This window comes from Pteropus alecto, unplaced genomic scaffold, assembly GCF_000325575.1.
Source record: "Pteropus alecto unplaced genomic scaffold, ASM32557v1 scaffold63, whole genome shotgun sequence".
In the NCBI taxonomy this organism is placed as follows: Eukaryota; Metazoa; Chordata; class Mammalia; order Chiroptera; family Pteropodidae; genus Pteropus; species Pteropus alecto.
In genome coordinates this window covers 8138283-8159915 of record NW_006434897.1, presented here as the reverse complement: position 1 = coordinate 8159915, position 21633 = coordinate 8138283, and the positions used below count along the sequence as shown (strand labels likewise).

Genomic DNA, 21633 nt, shown 5'->3' with positions numbered 1-21633 from the left:
TCATTGTGATTTTAATTTGCGTTTCTCTGATGATTAGTGATGCTGAGCAGCTTTTCATATATCTTTTGGCCATCTGTATGTCCTCTGGAGAAGTACCTACTTAGATCCTCTGCCCATTTTTTAAATGAATTGTGTTCTCTTTTGTGTTGAGTTTTATGAGTTCTTTATAAATTTTAATTATTAACCCCTTATTAGATATATCCTTGGCAGATATCTTCTCGCATTTAGTAGGCTGTCTTTTTGTTTTGTTGATGATTTCCTTTTGCTGTGCAAAATCTTTTTAGTTTGATATAGTTCCATTTGTTGATTTTTTTTCCTTTGGTTTCCTTTGCCTAAGGGAGATATATAAGAAAAAAATATTACTAAGAGCAATGTCCAAGAGTTTACTGCCTATGTTTTCTTCTAGGAGTTTTATGGATTGGGTCTTATATTTAAGTCTTTTATCCATTTTGAGTTTATTCTTGTATGTGGTACAAGAAGGTGTCTAGTTTTATTTTTTTTGCATGGATATGTTCAGTTTACCTACATAATTTATTTCATAGAGTGTCTTTACCCCATTGAATATTCCTGCCTCCTTTGTCATAGATTAATTGATCATATAGGCATGGGTTTATTTCTGGTCTCTCAATTCTGTTTCATTGATCAATATGTCTATTTTTATGCCAGTACCATGCTGTTTTGATTATTATAGCCTTGTAGTTTAGTTTGATATCAGGTAGTGGGATACCTCCAACTTTGTACTTTTTTCTCAAGATTACTGTGGCTATTTGGGGTCTTTTGTGGTTCTATATAAATTTTAGAATTATTTGTTCTAGTTCTGTAAAAAATTTCATCGGTATTTTGATAGATATTGCTTTGGGTAGTATGGACATTTTAATTATGTTAATTCTTCTATCCATGAGCACAATATATGCTCTATTCATTTGTATCCAATTTCTTTCTTCAGTGTCATATCTTTCTATGTACAGGTCTTTTACCTTTTTGGTTAAGTTTATTCCTAGGTATTTTATTTTATTAATTGTAACTAGGTTTGTTTTCTTAATTTTTCTGATAGTTCATTATTGGTGTGTAAAAATACAACTGATTTCTAAATATTGCTACTTTACTGAATTCACTTATCAGTTCTAATAGTTTTTTTGGAATCTTTAGGATTCTCTCTTTATAGTTTGATGTCATCTGCAAGTAATGATAGTTTTATTTCTTTCTTTTCAATTTGAATGCCTTTTATGTGCATAAGTGTTTACAGGGGTTATATTCTCATCTTTAATTGATTATCATTATGTAATGTCCTTCTTTGTCTCTTATTTTAGCCTTTGTTTTAAAGTCTATTTTGTCTGATATAAATGTTGCTAACCCTGCTTTTATTTTCATTTTCATTTGTATGAAATATTGTTTCTGTTCCTTTACTTTCAGCTATCCTGTGTCTTTTGATTTGAGCATTTAATACATTTACATTGCAAGTGGTTATTGATAAGTATATAGTTATTGCCATTTTAGTATTCATATTTATATTTTTTATTTTCCACTTCTTAAAGAAGCACCTTAACATTTCTTGAAATACTGGTTTGGTGATGATGATCTCCTTTAGCTTTTTCTTGTCTGGAATATATACATATATATATTTTTATTAAGCATTTTGAGAATACATTTTAGATGATGCTCCTTACTCCTAAATACTTCAGTGTAAATTTCCCAAGAATAACACATTCTCTTTTATAACCACAATTATCAAAATCAGGAAATTTTTATTTATATAATACTGTTATCTAATCAATATCTTTTGAAAATCTTGATTATTATCTTAATAGTCTTTAAGCAAAAAAGGAATTTTGATCTAGAGTACAATCTGGTATTACACGATGAATTTAGTTTTTATGTGTCTTTAGATTCCTTTAATTAGAACTGTTCTTAGTCTTTCTTTGTTTTTTTTTGTAACCTTGAATGTTTGAAGAGCACAGGCTATTAATTCTATAGAATATGTCTCAATTTTGTGTTCGTGTATATTTTCTCATGATTAGAATACGTTTATACATTTTTGCAGGAATACTGTGGAAGTGATACATCCTCAATGTATGATATAAAAAGGCACAGATGTCTCTTTATTCTGTAATTGGTTATATTAACTTGAGGTGGTATCTTCCAGTTTTATGTACTGTAAAGTTACTATTTTTTAAAATTTATAAATATTTTAGGGGAGTTACTTTAAGAATATATAGATATCCTTTTCCTCATCAAACTCTCACTAGTTGAAACATCTATTGATGATGCCCGAATTAGTTTTACTGTGATGTTTATCAAATGGCGGGCAATTTACTAATTCCATCTTTTCTTTAAAATTATATGTCAGCACTTTACTTTAAATGAGAACTTTATCTTCTTCCCCATTTATGTATTTATATTAGTATGGATTCATGAATTTACTCAAAGGGTTATAATTGATTACTCTCATCATTTATTTTGAGGTTTAAATTACCTCAACTTTGAACCTTGGGAGCCCTTTCAAGCTGCTCCTTGTTTCTTTGACATATCCCATTATTCTTTGAGCATTTCCTTACCCTTTGGCACAATAAGATGTTCCAGGTTCTCTTCATTGTTTTCCCTACTCCAGCCTTGGAATTAGCCATTTCTTTAAGGAGCCCTATTTCCACTTAGTGAAGAATGGTATTTCAAATCAAATCAGTACACTAGGAACATGCATTGCTACCTAGATGTCATTGCTTCTAGGCCATCTTAATGGACAATTAGAAATCTGTACTTATTTCTTCTCTATCTGTCTGTTAAAAACTTTGAGCTTATACCGATACCTCCAATTCTAATCCAACACCATGGATTTATTTTAGTCATTCCTTTCCATATTTGAACTCCCTTCTCTCACAGTGAAAAACCTGGTTCCCATTATCATCAATTTATTTACTTATTTACTTAATCTTATAAAACACTGAAAGTAGTTACAGAATTGCTATCCCATCACTGCAAAAAAAAAACCAGACTTAAGAAGATATAAAGCTCTTTCCTCTAGGTGACCTTAAGTAGTAAATGAAGGCTAAGGCAGACTTTAGTAGTAAAGTCTTCATCACTAGTAGTAAATGAAGGCTAAGGCAGACTTTAAACTGCCTACTTGAGTGTTGAAAGTGTACCTCAACACATTGACAACACCTCTGCAAAGGTTGGAGATTTATTGGTTTAAGGCATTTAAGGAAACCTCTATCCAATCATTACCTGACTGTTTAGCTAATCAGCCTGAGAAATCAGCTGGCACACATGACAGAAAATACAGAATTTAATGAATTAGTGCAGGAAAATCACCAAATAAACAAACAAAAAAACCTCTCTTGGGGTAGGAGGAAATTCTGATTTCCAGAGTTGCCACATTATATCAAATGTCCAGTAGTCAACAAAAATACGAGCCATGCAAAGAACAAGAAAAAATATGGCTTAAACAATTCTCTCATTACTGTTAACATATCTCAAAGTGTTGTTCTTGCTTTAAAATTATATTTTTATATATAGCATTTTTAAATTTTAGAATAGTATGTCATTTATTAGAAGGCCAGAATAATCCCTCCAAGCTTCCCTTGATGTATAAAACCTTTTCACATATGAATAAACATTACCTTAGCATAAAATGTGTTTTCTTCCTGATTAAAAATTATTTATAGAAAACAGATGTAAGAAGAAAATTTATTCCACAATTTTAATAGGTCCAATTATTTGATGACTTATTTTAGTAATTATTGAGTCAATCCAACTTGTATTTATTAGAATAAAAATCTAGATTTACTTTAAGAAAACATGTAAGAACATAGATTTCTATATCAAAGACATAGTTTTTAATATTCAAGAAGATCCAACAAAGTTTAATTTGAGTTGGATCATGATATATTCTGAAATATCCATCTTGACTTTGAGAAAACTAGAGGTAGGGTAGCAAAGCTCAATAGCCGAAGGCTTTGTTTTCTTATTTTTCCTGCAGAAAAAAAGAAACAGCACAGGTTTCTCATTGATGGCTGTGAAGTTGATACTGTAGTAATGTTAATTCACATCTTATCCAAATTTCTGATAATTCTGTTTTCTTTAGCTGTTTTTTGAGATAATACTATATGTGGGCTCAGATTCCAGATGTGAATATTAATAGAAAATTAAGAAAATAGTCTAAGGAATGGGTAATAATTATGGTTCTTCCCTGAACTAGCCAATAACATCTGCTGAAGGTATCTTATATAGCTTAAGACTCTAGGCAACAAATGATAAGTTTTAGCTGTATTTAATCTGTAAAGAGAAATTCATATATAAATTATTTTGTATAACGTTTTGAATGATAAAATTTAGCTTCTCTCTCTCTCTCTCTTTTTTTAGATGAGCCCAAGTAATCATTAGACATTTACTTTTCAGAGGTGAATTTTGTAAGCAAAGTTTGCAGTTGAAATTATGACACTGATGTATTTGCTAATGAGAACATGCTGGGAACTACCTGTGTGCTGCCACACTGGAAAGCAGTCCATTAGTGTTTAAATTGATGCATGTTGGACTTTTAATTCTTTATTAGTGTTTAAATTGATGCATGTTGGGACTTTTAATTCAAAGCAGGTTATAGAAGAGACTTGGGGAAAAGTTGCACAGCCCCTTCTTCATTCATTTCATTGTCATTGGGTGTGACAGTAATTCTTCAAGTTACATTACAACATTCGCTTAAAACAATTCAGCTTCATGCTGAGTTTGCTTCAATTAAGTCATATTTATTTGCTAATGATTTTCTAAGTTGACAATGACCTTGAAGTTGGTATCGTTAATATTTCTTGACATAGAGTATGATTTAGAAGGAAGAGTGTATCAATTTATTCTTCATTTTTTTGTCTGTATTTTTAAAAGGCTTTTAAATTGAATTTGAGATTGAACATTTACCTAAGTACTGCAGAGATTAGTGAGTTAAATGCTTTTTAATTCTCATGATTAAAATAAAATGAATTTTATTGTGTATGCATGAAAAAGATTTTGCTAAAATCTCAAATGGTGTGTGTGTATGTGTATGCATCATCTTTTCTTCTACTGGATTACTTTAAGAATTGTTAAACAGTTGAACCAGAAAATCACAGTAATGTAAATGAACCTGAAGAAAACTTTTTGGACATAATTCTGCTCAAGGTCCTGAAATTCTGTGCTAAAAGAATTAATATAAAACCTTAATATGTATTTTTTAAGCTATAACAATATGATATAAAAGATGATTTATCAAAATGCTGTTTTAAAATATTGTTTTTTTTCCTTTACAAACCTATAGGCTATAGTCTAGATATTAGATATGCTTCTGTCTGAAATATATAAAATATCTAATGTATCTATTATGACTGTATTAGAACAGAGTTCTACATTTGTGTACTTCACTAGTAATTATACCTAAAATCTGCACAATTATGAAATTCTGCTTCATTTCTAAGTAGAAAGAAAGTATAACACGGATGAGGAATTTTATTTCTGCCATCAAAGCTGTATACATACTTTAAAACCATGGCTATATCGGGAAATCCCATTTGAAAGGTGGTTTAAAACACTTACTTTAGCAAAAGAAAGTGTTGTGTGGCCTGGCAGTCTTTCTTTTCCTGAAGCTCTGTAGGGTACAGCAGTCTTTGGAGTGCCACTGACCCAAAGGAACAGGCTGCTTTTCAGCTACTCTAGTGGATGCCATGGTTTCTTCCAGTACTCCTCTGCTACCATCTGCTGCTCTGCGGGACATGTCAGGCTGTGCCATTTTTCTGTGTTACTCTGCTAGGTGTTACAGTATTTGTCTCTGTTCTCTAGACCCAAAGCCTCTGGATGATCTAACTGCCTTATTTCCTTCTGTGTGATACTCAGGAGTGCCAAAGCAGTGTATATACTCCATGTGTTAGAGAGATTGGTAGGATAGCTCTTTCCATTTTTATTCATAGCTCTGTTCTAGGACTAAAAAGGTCTGGCCTTGGGAATCATGTATCATCTAGACAACCTACTTATAATAGTAATAGGACTACTACTACTACTGTCTTACTTTGATATAGTGCTTTATAGTATTTTAGCTTCAAAGAGTGTTAAACCTAAATGTCCATAGTGAAGAGGAGAAAATACCTCTCTGCTCTTTTTATAATTCATTAGAGGGACTTTGCATATCAATAATATAAGCACATTGAGACCATTTACAGTGCTGGAAATATTCTTAGTGGAAATAAGGATTCTTTTTATTTATGTAACAAGTTTTCACAGGCTTCATTAGATTGTAAGTAAAAAGAGAATCACAATTATGTTGATAACTCAAATGTATTTATGTTGTCTCCTATTGTTGTGGAGGATCTCTAGCCTTCTACAAAGTTCTCCTTTCCAGATGTTTCTAGAAGTCCTCAGGAGCTGTCTCATCCGTGCTCCTGAACAAGTCTGTTTTCCGTGAGACAGCTGCTGCTCCACCAGACATCTCAGTCTCCTGCCAGATGGTGCTCTCTGCTGGGCGTTTCCTGCAGTGTGCTTATCGCAGCTAAAACTGCCGGCTGAGTTGGGCAAAGTTGAGAGGATAATGCTGTTCTTTCTTTGTGTTATACTCTACTAATGAGGTCTAAAAGTAGGGCTGATTTTTACCATTATTTTAATGAAACAGGTGTTTTAGATTTTTCGTAGCCCCTTTGCATTTTACAAGACACAGGCATAAGTCCAATGGGGACTGTCTGTAAGAAGGCAAATTCAGTCAACAAAAAAACAATGTTTAGCATTGCCACTCTTGACACTAAGATTTTCTTACTGGGTGAGGTCATGATTGGCTGCTTCTTGTAGGATTAGTTTTCACATTCACTTTTTGGTTGGTTTGCTCTATTGGTTCACCAGACATTCCAAAACATGTCTGAATCTTACTTGGGCATAGCTGGTAACTCTCTGTTTCTCTCAGCTCTAACATCCTCTACCACCCTAAGCAAGGAACAAGCAAGGGGATTTACTAAAATCAAAGCAAGGGAAACCTTCAGAGAAACTATAATTTCATTTCTCTATGTGATTGCATCTCTGAAAAAAAAAAAGAATCAGCAAAAGTCTCATTTCATTTCACTTCATGCAAACATTGAAGTTCTGTCAGGGATTGTGTTGGCCTCTGTTTAATTCTTTAAGATCAAGTGGGTGTATAGGAAAAGTTTGTTTTATTGTGTTTGCATTTTATAACATATGAGGGCTAGTCATTAGTGATAAGTTCCAGGAAGTAAAAAGCATATTCACATAGGGAATTTTAGTGCTGTGCCACCTTTTTTTTGGATTTTGTTCTGACAATCCAAAGCTTTCTGGGGTGGTGCCTTTCTAACTAGAAAGTCTGCCCTCATTAGGGGCTAATGTGCTTCTAACCTAAATCCCACCATCCATGCAAAGAATAGAGTGGGTATTAGCATTCTCTTTCATCACTTCATGTAATGGCACTGGTGCAAATCTCCAAAGGTATTAGTAGTTTTGAGAACTGCTCGCTACTTACTACCTAAGATTCCATTCTTATTGTCTTTCTGGGGACATTAATAAGGCATGGCCGATATTCCTTTTACATGTAGTGATGTCTTTTTCTGGTTCTAGTCTGCTATGCTCTATTTTTCAGAAATTCCTCAAAGTTTTGGAATGTGAATGATACTTTCTCTTAGTTTCCAGCACTGATAATTTCTGTCAATTTTATATAATTAAAAAAAAATGTGGGAATGGGGCAGATATGGGTTTACTTAACCATTTAACATGGAATTATACTTTTTATCACAAATATTGCTATTTATTTTATTATTATTGTTGTTTATAATCGTAATAGAGGTTGGTTCTACGGTTCTAGAATGGTAATAGACACCTAGAACAACTGACACACTGTTTAATGCAGTTAAACTTTAAGTTTATGTTGTGGGGATTTTATTTGGTGTCATATATATTGTTTTAATAATTCAAACTTATTTTAAAACTATGTTTTTATAAATGTGAATTAATAAATTAGACTAGAGTTTACTTTTAGTAAAAAAGTAAGTTTATTTTAAAATATTCTTAAGTGATTATTCAATTTAGAATGTATATGTCAACAAGAGAGAATTCTTATAAGAGAAGCTACTCTTCTTGTGTTACACTTTATTATTTTATTAGTTTTTAATGAAACAAGATGCTTTAACTTATCTAAAGTGAACTTTTTAATAGGTCATACTTAATTTTGACTTCTATTGTAGTGGTTATAAAGGAAAAATGATTAAATTCTCATGTCACAAATAATTTCTTTGGCATTTAAAGGACTGATCTTGACTTCAAGCATGATTGGTAAAATAAAATGGGTGTGGTGTTTAATTTATTGTCATATATTTATTACTCTTTGAAAACTTTATAATATGTTATGGCTTTAAATACCAGGTAATTAAAAGCTATCTAATATCTTCTGGTTGTGTTTGAATTTTAATTATTTTCTTGAGATTAATACAATTTCTATTTAAGGTCATTTTTAGTAGGTTTTCCCATTCCCTAAATCATACAATTTGCCTTCCTCTTTTTTTTAAATGTCGAGGCGCTCATTTTCTTTGCCTTAAGATTTTAGATTGCTGAATGTATTGCCAAGAACAAAGCTGTTCATATTGGTGAGGATATGCTAAAACTAGAGGCTCTTCTCTGGGAATGCTGGCTGACTCAGGAGTGGAATGGGGCACAGCAGTAATACTTTACCTTGAGATCTTTCAAGGAAGACTAGCATTTACCAGTGAAACCCCTTGACTAAGGTTATCCTTGCTTTAGATTTAGACTTAAATATGGATAAACATTGTTTCGTGACTTACATAAATTATGTCTTCCTTTTTTTTTTTTTTTTTTTTGTTTAAATAGGAGTTTTCTAATGCATCTTTGAAGTACAAGGGAATACATTTTGGCAACTCTTTGGGAAGACCAGAATTACCTACACAGTCAGGGCCTGGTCCTGGACAGTATGATATAGTCCAGTAAGTAGAAAAAAAAAAAGTAAATAAAAGTATACCTTTAGTATAATTTTTGACTATTAAGTATTCTAATACTTTAGTTTATGCTGTTATGAAAGGAAAGCTAGTATAAAATCTCCTAGAAGTAGTATATTTTGTAGTAACCTATTTGAAAACTATTGCTTTTTGTGAGCCAGATCCTGTGCTACCTGGCTTTACGTGTATTACATCATTTAATCGCCACAAATCTCTGTGTAGTTACTGTTGTTATACCTATTTTGTCAGTGGAAAATGCAAAGATCGAAGAGAATAACATATTCCAAATCATGTGGCTATTAATTGGCAGGGCTAGACTTTAACTGAGGCCTGTTTGATTACATAGCCCATGTATCTAAGTACTAAAATATACTGTCTTTAATTATAAAAGAGACAAAAGATCGGAGAAAATATAAAAGAAAACGACCCAGCATTATTCATCTTGTCCCTAGCACTGGTGTCCATTCTTTTGACTACATGATAGATTTAGAAGGTGTTCTCAATGTGGATCAGAGCCATAACCTTAGGTTGGAGATAATATTAATAAAATTTAACTAGGAAATACATTTCTGGTAAAATAACGCAGTCTTTATTATCTCCTGCTCCTCCTTTATTATCTCCTGCTCCTACATGGGCCCATCGAAGACAAAACTGAGTCACAAATACAATGTTGTCTTCAGAAACTACTACTCCTTTTCATCATTACATTTTTAAAAATAGGGTCCATGCTGTTTACCTGATGTTTTCTTTCAGAGAATGAGTTTTCTCACAAGAAATACCACAGTGATTACCTATCCAATTTGCTAGACACATTCAGACATCTATATACCAGTGGTGGTATAGCTTAGACTCTTGGACCTCCCTGCTACTGCTAAATGTAGTAACAGAATAAAAATAATAAAACATATCCTTGTTTTTGGGGAATTTATAGACTATTCTATTGTCCTTTTCATTTTTCATTCTCCTAATATGAGATATACACCTTATATTTTTATTCTTTTAGTTACATGTATATTTAGCTTAATGGGGTCTAAACTTAATATCTTTGTTATTCTTCCAAACAAAAGTCTATCTAATGTTCTAACTCTACTCATGCCTTTGACATATGATTTTGTTATTCAGTATTCTAACCTTATCCTCACCTTCTTTCAGTTTGGCTGGTTTGCTTATAGGTCTCTGGGAAAGACCAGCCTAAATGATATGTGACCCTTCTGGTATCCCCAAAAGAAATTTGTTATCCATGAAACTATTTGAGATTTTAAAAGCAAGTTCACTTATTGAATTTTCTGTGAAAAAAAAAAAAAATCAGTGGAATCAGCATATATCAGTGAACTACAGTGTTAAATGCATATTTAAGTTATAGCAATGTCAAAGAAAATAATTGCCATTATGTAATGTAAGTGTTTGTTTTTATGTTTTTCTATTATCTGCTTTTTTATCTGCTTATGTTCAAGATAATTCACTGGAAATGTGTAATATAACATTTAAAAAAGCTCTGTTTAAGAAAGAAGAAAATAATAGTATAGTCAGTGTAGCTTATTTAAATATAGTCTTATAATAATAATAGCTAACAGTTATTGTGTACTTATTATGGGCCATGTATAGCACTTAACATTTCCTATATATTATCTACTCCAATCATGACAACTTTGAGAGTTGTTTATTACTATTTCCAATCAGGTCAGGAATCTAATCTGACCATTTGAGAAGTTAGGTGATTTGTGTGAGGTCACACAGCTAGAAGGTAGCAATGCTAGGATTCACATCAGGCTGTCTGACTCTAGAGATTGGGCTCTTAATCACTGTGTAGTTTCTTATTCTTTCTTGAGGTTGTATAGATTTCAGTGAAAATAAGCTTCCCCTTCATTTTCAAAGATCTTTATACTCTTTTCCTGATTATTTATAATATAAATAGCATAGGGCTATTTTCCCTATTTAGTAATAATTGAAATACTAAGAGATTTGAAATTTTAAAGAATTTTTATCATAAATAGAATGCACAGGAAACTTTTGGTAGCTTTTTAAACTCATGGCATGAATCCCATATTCTGTTTTTGTTTTAGAGTCATAGTAAATCTGTTCTAATATTAGGTTTATTATAATGCTCTGAATTGGAAATGTAGAACTAACCAAGATAAATGAATATATTTTACAAAATTTAGAATATATTGGCCTAATACACTGAGACTTTATTATTGTATACATTTTAAAGTAGAAAATGTTGGTGTAAAAGTATTCTTTTGGCTTATATAAACATTTAGGTATTTGAAATTGTGAACGCTTCAATTTCTTTTTTTAATTTTCTAAAGGAAGAAGACACCACATTATGAAAATATTAACATCAAGAAAGATCAACGGAAAAATTATTGCTCACATATACCACGATTTTATGAAGTAATAATGTTGCAGGAGGAAAAAAAGGTAAGTTGAAAAGTAGGTATTTCATCTACTTTCAACATTTTAAGATCATTGAACCTTATGACAAGGTTAAAGTACTCCTAGGTGTACTGTGCCTGGTAGCTTGTTGTCACTCAATGAATATTGTGGAAGAAATTGTGCTTTAAATCTTCGTCCAGTGATCACTGTCTCTGCCTGAACACTCTTATGATAAAGAACTGACTAACCCTCTGGTGTCTTGTTTCAGTAGTGGGCAACTCTGTTTCTTACAATTTCCTTTCTAAACTGACTTAAATTTATCTGCCTGTTATCTACTTATTCTTTCTTTTCCTATGACTTCTTTTCAATCTTTAAAACAATCTCTTCTAGAAAGGATAAATATGTTCAAAATATCTTCGATTATTCTCATTATTTTGAAGAGGGATCTAGGGATCCTCTTCAGTTTATGAATCTCTCTCTCTTTAAAAAACATATGTTACTAGAACCATACATAATATTCTTGATGTAGTCTGATTAGTACCTGGTAAGATTTTCATCTTCCTATTCTAGATAATGTATATTTGTTAATATAAAACCCAAATTCTATTAAAGTGTTTTTTGTAGGTATTTTTCAGTTAACTCATTTGGAACTTGCATGCAAATAAAACCCTGATTTTTCCCCCCCTTCGGTATATTATGTTTAAACTTAAAAACTTGAAGATTATAGGATAACATTTTTAAAATAGATCTATTTGGAGTAAGGATAAATGATTTTCAGTTGAAAAATCAATAACTTACATTAAGAATTGTTGGCCTCAGAAGCATGATTTCCCATGTTCATTTTAATTTTTCCTTCGAGATCTGTAGAGTCTGAACAAACTTCTAGAGAAAACCAGCCTTTACATGCATGTCTATACACAAACCAAATGCAGTGGGTGTCCTTATAGAACTCTTTCATGCCCTGGAGGAAATTTTTCCTTTGGAAACTCCACAAAGATTCTTAGTCACCTAAAAAGACCTGAGCAAGGGTCAGCAAAAGCTTACTGGACAGCGCCAGAACTGTGATGCAAAGTGGGGAACCAGTAGGGCACAATGGGTCTTTGCTTGACCCTAGGACACAGTCCAGGTTTGTAGTGTGGTCCTCATGAGCTTCCTCGGAATCTTGTCACACTATGGCAAATAAATGTTGACGTAAGCCAAACTGCGGTTCTTATAGATATCAAGATTACTGATTCTTGTAGACAATACTACTGTGTAAGTCTTACATTGTGGGTCTTGTTTTTTGATCCACTCTGATGAACTGTCCTTTAATTTGTGCATTTGGACCATTGACATTCAATGATTATTGATATAGTTGTAATAATAACTACTATATCCCTTACCGTTTTCTATTCGATGAACTTTATCCTTGTTCCTACCTTTTTGTCCACTCTTTTTCTGCTTTTTGTGGTCTTAATCGAACATTTATATGATACCATTTTTTCTTTCTTAGCATTTAGCTATCTATACTTTTATTTTTTTACTTTTTAAGTGTTCTAGAATTCAGTATTGATTTACAACTAATATCAATCCATTTTCAATTAATACTATACTACTTCACGAGTAGTGTGAGTGCCTTGTAATAACAAAATAATCCTAATTCATTGCTTCTGTCACTTGTATCATTGCTGTCATTCATTTCACTTATATATAAGCATACATAAACACATATATGATATATATCAATATATATAGACATACATAACCAAATCCATTGTTGCTATTATTTTGAGCAAATTATTATTTGTTAGATTGATTAAGAATAAGAAAAATAAGAATTTTTATTTTATCTCACTTATTCTTGCTTTGACGCACACCTGAATTTTTGTCCTACATTATTTTCCTTCTCTCTAAGGCACTTCTTTTAACATTTCTTGCAAGGCAGGCCTACTGGCAACAAATTCTCTCAATTTTTGTTTGAGAAAACCTTTATTCCTCTTTCACTTTTATTTTTCTATTTTTATTTTTATTTGTTTTGAAACGAATTTATTTCTCACAGTTCTGGAGGCTGAAAGTCCCAAGACCAGGTTGCCAACATGGTTTGGGTTCTGGTGAGGGCCCTCTTCCAGGTTGCAGACTTCCTACTTCTCATCACAGATGGGACAAGATAGAAGAGACAAGGAAGCTCTCTCAGGGCTCCTTTATACGGTATTAATGTCATTCATGAGGACAAAGCCTCCCAAAGCCCCCACCTCCTAATGCTGTCACATTGCGGTGAGGATTTCAACATACTGATTTTGGAAGAATACAAACATTCAGATTGGTTACTGACTCACTAGTCTATACTGTGTTACTTCTTCCCCTCCCCAGCTGAAGTGTGCCCTCCCTCTGTGGCAGACCTCTTTTACTTTTAAAGGATAATTTCACATGGTATAGAATTCTAGGTTGTTTACTTTTTCTTGACACTTTAAATATTTCACTACACTGTCTTCTTGCTTGCAGATATAATTCTTTGTTTCTCTTTAGGAAGAGTGTGTTTTTTTCCTCCTACTTTTAGAATTTTTTTCTTTATCTTTTATTTTCTTTGGTTTGAAGTTGATATGTCTAGGTGTAATTTTTTTGGGTGTTTATTTAGGGCATTGGTGCTCTCTGAGCTTTCTGGATCTGTAGTTTGGTATCTGACATTAATTTTGGGAAATTTTCAGTTATTATTTCAAGTATTTTTTTACTCCTTCTGCTATTTCCATTACACATATGTTATATATTTTCTAGTTGTCCCACAGTCTTTGGACATTCTGTTTTTCTTTTTTAGTCTTTATTCACTTTGCTTTTCAGTTTTAGAGGTTTTTATTGACGTATCCTCATTCTCAGTGATTCTTTCCTCAGCTGTAGTCGGTCTACTAATAAACCTACAAAAGCATTCTTCATTTTTGTTATGGTGCTTTTGCTTTCTAGCATCTCTTTTTGGTTCTTTCTTAGGATTTCCATCTCTCTGCTTCTACTGCTCATCTGTTCTTGCATGCTGGCTCTGTTCATTAGAGCCCTTAGTATATAAATCATGCTTATTTTAAATTCCCAATCTGATGATTGTATTGTCCCTGCTACACCAGGTTCTGATGCTTGTTCTGTCTCTTTTAATTTTTTGCTTTTTAATATTAGTTGTAATTTTTTTTCATAACTCGATGTATTAGTCTGCTTAGGTCGCTATAACAGAATACCATAGATCGAGTGGCTTATAATGATGAGAAGTTTATTACTTTAGTTTTAGGAATCTGGGAAGTCCAAGTTCAAGGCACCAGCAGATTCAATGTCTGTTGAGGGCCCACTTCCTGGTTCATAGATAGTCATCTTTTTGGTGTGTCTTCACATGGTTGGGAAGGGCAAGGAAGTTCCTTGTGTCAACAGTAGACTCAATCTAGTAGAAGAAAGAATCTGTGAACTCAAAGAGAGGTAATTTGAAATTATCCAGTCAGAGGAGAAAAAAACTAGAAGAATGAAAGAGTGAAAAAAGTTTGCAGGATTTGTGGAGCACCATTACAGAAACAATATATGCATTTTGGGAGTCTCAGAAGGAGAAGAGAGAGAAAGGGGCAGAAAGAAATAATGGCTGAAAACTTCTCAAATCTTTGGAAGGAAATGGACATTCATATTTATGAAGCTCAGTGGTTTCAAAGCAAGATCAACCCAAAGAAGATTACACTGAGACACATTATAATCAAAAAGCCAACAACAAAGAGAATTTGAACACGGCAAGAGAAAAGTGATTAATTACATATAAGGACTCCTCTGTGCCCCCTGCTGCCACCTCCCATAAGAGAGTAAGTGAATTTCCAGCAGAAACCTTGAGGTCAGTAGAGTGTGGGAAGATATGTTCAAAGTACTGGAAAAAAAACCCACCTAAATAAGAATACTATACTAGGAAATATTATTCTTTAAAAATGAAGGCGAGAAAAAGTCTTTCCCAGACAAATAATAATTGAGAGACTGTGTCACCACTAGACCTGCCTTACAATATATGCTTAAGGGATTTTTAAAAATAGCAACAGGAAAACATAAATCTCAGAAGTAAAGATAAATATATGGACATATACAAATTAATTTAACACAGTAAAGATAGTATATAAAGTGATATAAAAGTTAATAGATAAAAATATTTTTTAATGGTACAAATATAAAAAGCAAACTCTACAAGAACACAAAGTATGTGTGTGTGTGGGGGTAGTAAAAGGTTAATGTTTTTGTATGTAATCGAAATTAAGTTATTATCAAATTAAAATGGAAGGTTATAAATACAAGATAGTTTATGTAACTCTTGAGATAACCACAAAAAAAAACCTCTCTATAATAGATACACAAAATATAAATAGAAAAAACCCAAAGCAAATCACTATAAAAAAATCATCAAAGAACAAAGGAAGACAGCAAGAGAGGAAGAGAGGGACAAAACAACTGCAAAACAAAAAGGAAACAATTTAAAATATGACAATAGTAAGTTCCCACTTATCATTAAATACCTTAAATGTAAATGCATTAAGCTCACCAATCAAAAAAGTTAGAGTGACTGAATGGATTTAAAAAATAAAAACATGACCCAGCTGTCTATAATAGACTTACTTTAGAATTAAAGGTATACATAGGCCAACAGTGAAGGGATAGAAAAGATATTTCATGCAAATAGTGACCAAAAGAAAGCAGGGGTGGCTATACTTATGTCAGACTAAATAGAATTTAAATTTAAAACTCTCTAGTGACAATGAGGGTTGATATATAATAATAAAAGAGTCAATTCTATAGAAAGATAACACTGATATAAACACTTAATATCAGACATAAAACATGCATAAAACAAATATTGGCAGATCTTAAGGCAGAAATTGGCAACAATACAAAATAGTAGGGGTCTACAATATCCCACTTTCAATAATGGATAGAACATCCAAACAGGAAATCAATACAGAAACAACTGACTTGAACAACATTATAGTACAAATGGTTCTAACTGACCTATGCAGAAATTTCTATCCAATACTAGAATACACATCTACTCAAGTGCACACTGAGTATTCTCCAGGATAGATCACATGTTAGGCTACAAAACAAGTCTTAACAAATTTAAGAACATCAAAATCATCTCAAGTATCTTTTTTGACCATGATGGAATAAAAATAAAAATGAATGACAGCAAGAAAATGGGAGAATTCACAAATGTGTGGAAACTAAACAACACTCTCTTTAAAACCACAGGGTCAAAGAGGAAATAGAAAGGAAGTTTAAAAGGTATCACAGAACAAACAAAAATTAAACCATAATGTACCAAAACTTGTGGGCTGCTGCAAAAGCAGTTCTAAGAGGGAAGTTTATAATGAATAATGCCTACATTAAAACAGAAGATCTACAATATACAACATAACTGTACTCTACTAGGAACTAGAAAAGGAAGAACAAATTAAGCCCAAGGGTAGCCAAAGGAAGGAAACAATAATGATTAGAGCAGAAATAAATCAAATAGGGAACAACAACAAAAATGAACAAAACTAAGAGTTGATATTTTGAAAGTTAAAATTGACGAACTGTTAAATATACTAAGAAAAAAAAGAGAGAAAGCTCAAATAAAATTAGATGAAAGAGCAGACGTTACAGTGGATGCCTCTGAAGTAAATAAGATTATAAGGGGCTATTGTGAACAACTATGTGCCAACAAACTGGACAACCTACAGGAAATGAAGAAATTCCTGGAAACATACAATTTACCAAAACAGAATTAGGAAGAAAGAGAAAGCTTGTGCAGACCAATAACAAGGAGATTGAATCAGCAATAGAAAATCTTACAATAAAGAAAAGCTCAGAACCTAATATTTTTATTAATTCAAAGAACAATTAATAGCAATCTTTCTTAAATTCTTCCAAAAAATAGAAGAGGGATATTTGAAACTCATTTTATGAGGCTGGCGTTACTGTGATATCATAACTAGGCAAAGACACTTCATGAAAAGAAAACTACAGGCCAATATACTTCAAAATTAATGCAAAAATTCTTAATAAAATATTAGCAAACAATTCAGCAGCACACTAAAAGGATTATATACCATGGCCAATGGGATTTATTCAAGGAATGCAAAGGCGATTCAACATACACAAATCAATTAACATGAAATAATGTGTTCACCATATGAAAAAATCCCCCCACATGATTATCTCAGTAGATGCAGCAAAAGTGTTTGACAAAGTTCAATACCCATTTAGGATTAAAACTCTAAACAAAATAGATATAGAAGTTTCTTTCATCAACAACAAAAGAAGTAAATGAAAATACTATCTGAGGTGAGGGATATATTAGCTTGAGTGTCGAGTGGTGATTATTTCACTATATATGTTTATCAAAGGATCAAACTGTATACCTTAAGTATATACCACTACCATTTTGCTTTCCTCTTGTATTTTTTCATTTACAGTCATTGTAAAATATATGCCAAAATATTATCTCAGTATTGTATATTGTGTATCTGTTATTTGTTACACATGGAAAAAGTAAAAGGTAATAAGTTGTTATAATGCGAGTCCTTTTGGGGGAGCGGGTGGTGGAAGATGTGAACACTCTAAAGAGCTGAAGATTTGATTGCTTCTCGATGTGTTCTTTTCTAATGAAATCTAAAATTGACCACATTTAAAGGTAATTTACTTCTAATTACATATACATACACTATTAAATATAAATTTTAAATAAAATATTATGTTTACCCAGGGTCTTATCTGTTGTAACTATGTGTGCAGTTTGCCTCTTTCTTTCAAAAATCAACTGTGTGAAAACAATCTTGATAAAATAAGAATATTGAGGTATCAAAGAACAGTTATAATTAAAGCAGATAATGTGCAAGTACTGATATTTTCTTCATATTTAGTATATAAAACTAAGAAATGTTCTGTTTAAAAATGAATGTTTTTCTTTCCTACAACTTTTTCCATGAGAGCATCTGGAACCTGGAGAAATAAAATTTAAAGAATAACTTTTTATTTCTTTACCCCATAAATAGTAAAGAAAATAAGTAATTAAACTGAATAACTAATTGAAAAAAGGGATCTTGATTGCACATGGCTTTTCTCAATACTTCTTTGCCTATAGCCAATATTTGTTTCTAAGATGTAGGAATTTTTAATTTAAATTTTGAAGTGATGAGAATATGCTCTCTTTTCCATTTCCTGAACTCCAAATTGCTCTGCTTACATTACACTAAATGATAAATTCTCAAAAATTATTAAGCTGGATTTTGCTTATAGGCCACAGTTTGCTGACCTCTGAAAGAGAAATATTGAGGTGTTTAGGAGATAGACTCACTAATTTTATTTGGATGGCCATTTTTGGTGACATATGCAAAACGGACCTCTCCAGAGGTTGAGGGAGGTAGATGTTCAACATGTCTGAAGAATGGATATACACTATAGGGAATGTGACAAGGAATTAAACTGAGATAAAATATTTGCAGGTCAAGAGAAAAAGTTTCCATTTGATAGTGGTCAGCAAAAGCTCTTTATGTTAATATGGGGACAAGAGTTGGAGTCTGTATTGTGTGGCTATACATTGTTAGAGATTATAGCTATAAATATGGTAAATGATGAGGGTTTGAGTGAATCAAGATTTTCAAGGCCGGAATGGCTGACCATGGAATCAAGCCTGCGTGGGGGGATAAAAGAAATCAGAAGGGCTATAAAAATAGGTAGGAGTTGAGAATTGGGAGATAAAAATGAGGGTCAACATAGATAATTAGGAGAGAGGGAATAGAAGCAATAAAAGGATAGTTGGTTATGTTCACTGAGGGTATAATTTAGAGTTCAATTTCATGGAGAAGAAACTGTTCTAGTGACCACACAATCGTGAGTATATTGTGCTGTTGGGACTTTGTGAAATTAACATTCGTTAATTTCACAAAGTCACAATACCCTAGGTCCCTAGGGTATTGATGGTGAGCCATGGTTCAAGAAAAGAGCATAAAGGGATTGAAATAGAGAAGTTTATTACTCACAGTCCCTGAGGAAGTACGCAACACTCTAAGAGCCATGTAGGAGGTCAAAGCAAGGTGCAGGCGGAGAGCAGAGCAGGGCCTTTATTAGGGTCAATGGGTGGAGTGCTTTGGGGTTCCTGGGCTGAGATTGGATTGGTCAATTCAAACCAAAAAAGTGGAGTTTTGGTAAGCAGTCCATTTGGCCACACAAAATGGATACTGAGGCATTAATATGGAGTAGTTTAGCTAAACTCTTCAACATGTGCCTACAGGTAGCCAAGATAGAGATTAATTTAGTTTCCAGGTGATAAAAAGCTCATAAAATTTATTAGTTCTAGCTGTCTAGACAGCTTTTGTAGTCATTGGTACTCTGCTGCTCTTGCATCATGCTGGTTTGCATGAAGGTTGGATGAACATTCAGGTTTGCCATTTTCCTAGCAGCCACCTAGGAAATGAGGCACAGGTTTTCTTTCTGAGTCACATAGCCATCTGGCATAGATCACACCTTACTATCCATCAGTTTAGCTCATTCTTGAGCACACAGAAAATATAGTTACTGAAGATAATTTTTTAAATGTCAATTTAGATTTCAATAGTATATTTTAAATGACAGACTATATAATTAGAGCGATCAGATGGGTAAATTGCAAAGTGGGACTAAACCTTTGGACCACTGAATTAAAATACAGAGTTTTGTGTGAGTGGTTTTTAAAATTGTTAAGGCAAGAAGCATCAAGTGCTTTAGAATGAATAAATGGATCACTGATTTTAAAGACTCAATGTATAGTAATTTTTTTAAAAAGTAAAGCTAAAAGGTTAGGAAAAAAGTGAATTAGACTTTAAATAGACTTTAAAACAAAGGCTGTGAAGGACCTAGTAATCCCACATCTGAGTATTTATCCAAAGAAACCCCAAACCCTACTTTGAAGAGACATATGCATCCATATGTTCATTGTAGCATTATTTACAAAAGCCAAGATATGGAGGCATCATGAGTGTCCGTCAATGGTTGAATGGATAAAGAAGAATGAAATAAAAAAGTGAAATCTTGCCATCTGCAACAACATGGATGTACCTAGAGGGTACTTTGTTGAGTGGAGTAAGTCGGACAGAGAAAGAAAAATGTCATATATGAGATCTAGAGAACAGAATAAACAAACAACAGAAACAAGCTCTTAGATAAAGAGAGCATTTTGATGGTTGTCAAACTGAGGGATGGGGGAGAGAGGAGGGGATTAAGAGGTACAAATTGGTAGTTACAAAATAGGCATGAGGATGTAGAGTATAGCATGGGGAATATTGTCAGCAGTATTGTAATAACTGGTGTCAGATGGGTACTGGATTTATTGGAGTGATTATAAGTTATATAAATGTCTAATCATTGTGTTGTATACCTGAAACTAATATAATATTGTATGTTAACTATAATTAAAAAATTAAAAGTTAAAAAAAAGACAACAGCTAGATAAGGTTTAAGGGAAGCAGGAGTCCCTGGTATTCATCAAATAAAATAATTAGCCACTGAGTAATCATAAGTTAACATAGTACTAAAAAATATTATGGGATGCATATTTTTGGTTTGTTCAAGAAATACCCCAGTGGCTTAAGATGAGCAGACAAAAGGTGTCAGCTAAAAACACAATGTGTTTTCCACATATATAGGATTCTCTGAGTGATCTGTCTAAAACAATGCACAGTCGCACAGTAGAATATATAGATGTCAAATTATAATGTACACCTGAAAATTATATAATTGTATTAACCAATGTTACCCCAATAAACTTAATAAAAAAAAAATATAAAAAAATAAATAAAACAATGCACAGTTCCAGTTCCTAAAAAGTTCACTCCCATAATTACAGTTGATTTTGAGCACTTTCAAAGCATATGTATTGATTAAAACAAATTTTATAATTTTTATTTAATATTGATTCCTCTTCACCAACAAGAATTAAAAAAAAACTCCATTCTTTTTATATTTTCAAATGATGGAATTTTTATTTTTGGTGTTAGAACTATCACATTTAGAGTGCCAGGCATCAGTTTCCATCCCCTAATTTCAAAGCCAGTTGTGGGGATTTGTAAGCTATTTTCATTGTTTTAAAAAGCCTAAAAAATTGTTTATCCCTATTAAAACTCAGAGCCTGGCTAAACCACCAGTTTTCTTTGCTTTAGGCTTAAAAAAAAAGAGAGAGAATTAACACAAAAGGGGTAATAAAGATTCAAACATTCTCAGGACCAAATTAAACTACTGTAAGAAAAAAAGGTTCTTTGACTTCTTTTAGTTACATATCCAAGAGATAATAAGACCACAAGTAAAAGTCCCA

The 21633-nt window shown here is 32.4% G+C and overlaps 1 protein-coding gene across 1 annotated transcript in view; it reads left to right on the top strand.

Moving 5' to 3' along the window:
* STPG2 (sperm tail PG-rich repeat containing 2) overlaps positions 1–21633 on the top strand; it is a 102589-nt gene that overhangs the window by 19895 nt on the left and 61061 nt on the right. The window contains exons 5-6 of the mRNA XM_025046024.1: positions 8830–8942; positions 11264–11375. Coding sequence (XP_024901792.1) covers positions 8830–8942; positions 11264–11375 — 225 coding nt within the window. The remainder of the gene's footprint in view (positions 1–8829; positions 8943–11263; positions 11376–21633) is intronic.